At 52.3% G+C, this 6,614-nt stretch overlaps 1 protein-coding gene across 1 annotated transcript in view; it reads left to right on the top strand.

Annotated features, from left to right (window-relative positions):
* The first annotated feature begins 5,692 nt into the window (after positions 1–5,692).
* The window catches only part of ADGRE1 (adhesion G protein-coupled receptor E1), a 49,546-nt gene continuing 48,624 nt past the window's right edge, over positions 5,693–6,614 (top strand). The window contains exon 1 of the mRNA XM_006764327.2: positions 5,693–5,735. Coding sequence (XP_006764390.1) covers positions 5,705–5,735 — 31 coding nt within the window. The 5' untranslated portion in view covers positions 5,693–5,704. The remainder of the gene's footprint in view (positions 5,736–6,614) is intronic.

Below are 6,614 nucleotides of genomic sequence, written 5' to 3' on the forward strand. Positions count from 1 at the left end.
GAGAGAACATGGCTACAGAACCTGGCTGGAGAACCTGGAGAACCTAGCAATAGAACATGGACACAGAACTTGGCTGGAGATTGTGGCTAGAGATCCTGGCAAGGCTGCTGATCAACTGAATGCTGTCTCTGTGTCATTCCTTCTTCGCCGACTCCGTCCACACCTTTGGGGACCCCTGGACCCGCTGGGGCTGGACCCCAGCAGGCAGGCCCAGCGAACAAATCCAATGCAACTCGTCCTCTAAGCCAGTCCTCCAAGCTCGCAGAATAGCATATTGTCCCTTATTCGGACTGTATCCTGAGGCCCTCTCCTTCCAGAACCTTCCTCTTCCTCGGAGGCTTAGGCCTGAAAGCCCATTTTCTTTCTTCTCTAGATTCTTTGAGACCCACTTCCCTCAAATTCTGGTGCCTGTTGTGGGGGCGCTGTGTTTGCAGAGCAAATCTGATGAGTTCGTTTCCTCTCGAAAATTCTGCACTTGCACATCCTCTTCTGGGTCTCCGTCCGAGGGCCAGGCCCACAGTTCCTCCAGCTGCTCCTGCTGCCCCTGGCGAGATGCAGAGACAAGGAAAGGCACTGGGCATTCGGGGCGCTGAGTTTCTGCAGAAATGCGCCGAGGGGGAGCGTGTGCCCTGCTGCCTGCGTATGCAGGGGCCCACCGACCAGCGCCAAGCAAGCAAATCATTGCACACGCTGCGCGGGCTGCACAGACGCAGAGCTCGCCAGGCGCTGCCCATTGAAGAGGAAGGGTTTCAAGAAACATTTCTTATTGGCCAGGGTGCCCTTGGGAAACGGCACCGGTCTTGTTATTTCCTTTTATTTTTAAGGAAGTGTACATTTAGATGGGTTTCTTAGCTTTTTAAAAAAAGACCAGCTCTCTAATCAAACCTAAGAAGTCACACTTCGTTGGAGAAACTCAGGATGCGTGTAACTCGCTCCCTCTGCAGCGCACGAAACCACCGGGTCCCTCAGCGCGCAGTTCAGTGGGCAGAGTGGTGGGCACTCTTTATTCGGAGCCAGCCTTACCAGCGTCGTCAGAGTGGTTCTGGGCCGCTTCCTTTCAGAGTGCAACACGCCCCCTAAGTCTCCTCGACCCCTTTCTGGTCCGTCCCTCCCTCACCCCTGGCCTCGCGCAACTGCTGGACTGGCGGCTGGTTTCCTCTGAACTTCAGCCCAGGCGCATTCGCCCTGCTCCCCTACGTGGACTTGCTTTGTATCTTTCCGCTGCAATAAGTCATAGCCGCGAGGATGACCTAGCTGCGCGCTGTGAGGCCTCCTGGGGCGCCCTGGAAACCCGGGCTGGTCCTACCGAGCCCCCCCTGGGGGGACCATGACCCCAGGAGGAGGAAGCCGCCCTGACACCCCTCAGTGACCAACGCCCTCCCAGGACCCCCACCCTTCTCCCCGGCAGGGGCCCAGCTGCTGCTATTCTCCACCCCCTCAAATCCTTGGTCTTCTTTCTTGGATGCAGGAGATTCATCAGTTTCTCTTTCTTTCTTCTTCCTCACTTGTTTTTCCATTTTCTAGGATACAACAGCCAACACGATTCCTTCCCTGTCCCCAGGATGTCCCCAGTCTTTGGGAGGAAGCACATTCCAACAAGTATAGATCATCCTGAGTGTTGGTGTGGGAGGAGCGCAGAGGAGGTCCCTAACCTGGAGTGGGGGTCAAGGAAGGCTTCCTGGTGGAGGTGGTATTTATGTGGGAGAGATGCACAGGATTTAAGGTGCATACCCATGTCAGACTGGGGGTCCAGAAACAGCTAAGTGTTTGATGGCTGAGAGGGGTTCTTAGGCCACACCCCCTCCTGCCATAAGGATTCTTGCACATAGGGTTAATTGAGGGAGGATGCTTAGCAGAAAGGAGTGAGGGAAGCAGAGTAGGATAGAGGCCAGAGCTCAGCCTCGCTTCACCGGCAGCCCTGCAGCCTGAATAACACCATAGAGTTGATCTCCCCTTGGGGTGAAGGCTGACCTCTTGCCCCTTTGTGACCATCTGCTATTGGCTGTGGTCAGGTCTGAGGGCTCATGCAGTCATTGGACTGGAGGGCCGTTCTCTAGGGGAGGGAAAGCTGTGAGCTGTGAGCAGGGAACACTCCAGCTGTGGGGATGGGTGCTCCAGCTGTAACAGGTGGCTGGACAGGGCATCAACAGCGCCCACTGAGGGGCTACAGTTAGTCTAGGATGACTGGGATCTCTGGCAGGGGGTGGGGAGCAATGAGACCAGAGGAGGAGACCAGTGTAAGACCTGGCAGGGTCTTGATGTATTCATGAGCCTGCACTTCATCCGCAGGTAATAGGGAGCCATGGGAGGACTTAGAACATAGGAGGGACATGGTCAAGTTGGGAAGGGCTGCCCTGGAATTCCCCCACGTTCAGTGTGCAGATACATGATGTCTCTGGGGCTCCTCCAGGCTGACTTCTTCAATCTGGAGCGCCCCTAGATTTCCCCTTTGCAGGGAAAGTCACAGGGGGTTAGGCTTCTGCAAGCAGCTGTGCGTTTCCTCCGGCCCGTGCTTCCCCTTCTCCTCCCCTCGTCCCTGCAGGATCTCAGCTGCCCAGATTGTATAGCCTTGGTCACCGCCTCTGGGTTTGAAGGGTAACTGGCACCTGTGTCCTCACTCACCAGGACCCCAGCCCCCATCTGAGGTGGGGAAAACCCCTCCACATCCAAATCCCAGAACCTGTGAATATGTGACCTGCCAGGCGAAAGGGACTTTGCAGAGGAGGTGACGTTAAGGGGTTTGAGATGGGGACATTATTCCGGACTCTCCCTGTGAGTCTAATGTAACGACACGGGTCTTCTTAAGAGGGAAGTTGAGGGAGAGAGAAAGAATGACAGAAAGAGAATGAGAAAGATTAATTGAGGCATCTTATCTATCTAATGAGAGACAGAGAGAATGAGAAAGATTAATCAAGATAGCTATCATCTATCTAATGAGAGAGAGGGTTTAATTGGCTGGAAGGTGAGACAGTGCTGACTTGGAAGATGACGGAGGGAGCCTTGAGCCCAGGAATGTGGGCGCCTCTAAAAGCTGGAAAAGACACGGAATGGATTCTCCCCTCGAGCCTCCAAAAGGAATGGCGCCCCCTGACATCTTGACTCCAGCCCCAAAAGACCCATTTGGGGCTCTGAGCTCATAACATCATGAATTTGTGCTGTTTCAAGCCTCTACGCTGGTGGCTCATTTAGCACAGTGGACACTAGTAATGACAATCATAACTTCTATTACTGAGCATTTAATTTGTACCGGGAAGGGTTTTATGGCCTTTATCGCGTTAAGCCTCAAACCCTGTGAGATCATTGTTACCCTCATTTTACCGATGCGGACAATTGCTTGTGGTGTGTTGGTTACGTCTTGCTGTGTAACAGTTACTCTAAAAGTTCAACAGCTTTACAGGACACATTGTTTCTTCTCCTGTAGTTTCTGAGGGTCAGGCAGGTGGCGCTGGCTTCGCTGGATGCTTGTGGATCGGGGTCTCTCATGAGGTGACCGTCAGCTGCTGTCTGGAGTCCTTGGTCCCCACACGTGGGCTCCCCGTAGCGCTGTGTGCCTTTCCAACATAGTGACCGGCTCTCCTTCCCTCCACTCTGCGAGTGACCCTGAAAAGAGAGAGCAAGGGGGGAGCCACAAGGACTCTTATGACCTCAGTTGTGTCTGATGCCATAATCTCAGATGATATACGATGTCACATCCTCCTTACCCTGTTCATTAGAGGCAAGTCTTAAGTCCAGTGCACATTCAAGGAAAGAGAGTTTAGGCACCCCTCTTGAAGGGAGGAGGACCGAAGCATTTGTGGACATGTGTTAAAATGACCGAGCTGGTCTGCCTGCCTCCTGCCCCACACTCCTGGATGCGCTGAGCAGGATTATAGATGACAATACGAGCCCCAGCAGCCCCTCCCAGATGGCAGTATTACCTCATGTACTGTGTTCCCCCTACAATGACCCTTGGAAACAGAGCCTATGTTATGCCCATTCTCCAGATGAAGAAACTGAGGCCCAGAGAGGTAAGCCACCACCCAAGGTCACTTTGGGAATATCTTGCAGAGTCAGGATTCAATCCCAGGTCTGTCATCATAATAGCCAACACATGGAGCCTTTCCTGTGTGTCACACACCCCCAGTCCTCGGATGCTCATGTCAGCCCCGTGAAGTAGATTTTACTATCATCAGGCCCATTTCACAGATGGGAATGTTGAGACACAGAGAGACTGAGAACTTTCCCAGGACCCCACATGACGAGCAAATGGTAGAGATGGGATTTCAACCCCACCCCTGGGGATGTGCCATCTGGTTCCAGAGTCTGCGCTTATCCTCCAGAGCCTCTCTTAGACACCAGGCAGCTCTGTTTAGCCTCTTCTTGGTGCAATTTGCCATGTTTTCACACTGGCTCTTAACTGCAGCTTCTGGGGGCAGGACCCCTGGATGCACAAACAGGGGACCACTATGCATCTGCTCTAGTGGCCATAACTCCAAGATGGGTGTTTTGCTTTGCAGAGAGCAAAAGGGAGAAGGCAAGAACCGGCAGCACATTTTCTTCCAGGGAATTTGGGGTGGTTTCTGCACCTCGTTTTTAGCTCCTGGTGGATGCTCTTGGTGCCTCCCCACACCCTCAGCGCATGGGAGACTGGCCTCTGTCTCTGGAGCCTGTTTGGCCCGAGGTGTCATGGGCTGATGCGAGGTTCAATGTATGCCTGACAGTAGCTGGTGGATAAATACCCCAGCTCCCTCGCCCTCAGTTGGGATAGCGCTGCAGAGTGGGCTCTATGCCACCTTCAAGAGGCGCCCAATGAGGTTAAGCCCAGGTTGTCACATGTATGTGGCTTGTTAACACCCTTCGTGGGTTGGATCCCTGCCCAGCCTCACAACCTCCCCCCACCCCCCGAGTTTCCTGAGAAACTACTTTCACTAGAATCCTTGCCTCGGCATCTGCTGCCGGGGGACCCTTACGAAGGCATTCCTAGACCTACACAGGAATGAGATTGTGTGTGTGTTGAGTTGGGGCCGGGAAGGGGTGAGCGTGCTGCTGTGCACCGTGGCGATGGCAGTGATGTGATCAGATACAGTGGGGAGCTGAGGAAGGTGAAATAGTCAAATCTCTACACTTGGCAGAGGGCCCTGGATTCGAATCTTAGGTCCTCAGGCAGTCTTGAACCTGGCACATCTCCTCTCCAAAGCCTTCCTTTTCCATTTTTTTTGGTAAAATAGGTGAAGTTGAAATTCCTACTTTGCGATGTTGACGCGACGATGTTGTTAAATTTTGTTAGCCATGTGTCTAGCGCAGGGCCCGGTACGTGACAATGAGCGCAGAGGCCCTGGAGCTTGGGGCTGCTTCTTTGGGGGCAGGTGGCCGAAGCTCGTTTAGTATCGGCTGCAATAAAACAAGGTGATAAGAAATGGGAGACAGATGTTGGTTGGGAAGAAAAAAAGAACAGGGGGGAAGCTGAGAGAGAGAGGGAGAGAGAACATAGCGGCCCACCAGCCAGACCAACTTCTCTTCTCCGTGGAGAAAGGAGAATTTGAGAGTTTGCACACTGTCTGCAGGAGTGGCAGCAACTCAGCAAAAAAACGGTCCATGAGGCACTGGCAGTAATTGAGCAACTCCTGCTCCGCCCCCTCCTCCCCTTCCCCCGACACCCTCTGTTTTATTGGAAAGCCCGAGGATGCAGAGAAGGTCCTCCTCTTTGAATGGCAGGAGCAGCACGATGTGGACCTTCAGCCTGCTCCTCTTCTGGGGTGAGTGTGTGTTACATTCTGTCGAACTCAGAAGGCTTTTCTGGGGAGGCTCAGCCACAGCCTGACCCACAGGGAGGTTGACCTGCTGGGAGGCAAGGGGGCCAAGCTGTACCCCGGCCTCTGTCAGTCATTGCTTCTAGGCCAAACAGCTGGGGGATGGCCGTGCCAACCTGGTAAAGTGGATGGGGGTGGGGGGGTGCTAAGAGTGGCTACCTGCCCACTCTTTCTGACCTGGAAAAGCATAAAGATCTCATGAGCTGATGTAGGCAGCTCCCCAGGAAGAGCCTGAGTTTTCCTTGTCACATATGCACTCCTCCTGCTTTCATCACTTGCCCCAGAAATTGTTGGCACTCGCCCTAGTTGGTTTGCTTAGTGGTTAGAGCAGTGATGGCGAACGTTTTGAGCTCAGTGATGGCGAACCTTTTGAGCTCGGCGTGTCAGCATTTTGAAAAACCCTAACTTAACTCTGGTGCCGTGTCACATATAGAAATTTTTTGATATTTGCAACCATAGTAAAACAAAGATTTATATTTCTGATATTTATTTTATATATTTAAACTAGAGGCCCGGTGCACAAATCAACAGAAAAAATGAGTTCGCATGTCACCTCTGATACGTGTCATAGGTTCACCATATCACTGTCTTAGGCCATGGACTTCAAAATAAATTCAGATAATAGAGTGGATACTAGAAAATGTCTGATCACTCAACAAAAGAAAAAATGGCCCAAAGTTGATAAGTTGCTTAGCAGGAAAAAGCTTTCTGTATTTAAAACAAAGGTAAAGGTGTAGAGTTTGTTTCAAAGTTAGAGAATGTGTCAAGCCCTGATATTAAAAGAAATGCTTTCTATTTTCCATGACTGCCAAGTTGGAGGTGACC

This window comes from Myotis davidii, unplaced genomic scaffold (genome assembly GCF_000327345.1).
Source record: "Myotis davidii unplaced genomic scaffold, ASM32734v1 scaffold921, whole genome shotgun sequence".
NCBI lineage: Eukaryota > Metazoa > Chordata > Mammalia > Chiroptera > Vespertilionidae > Myotis > Myotis davidii.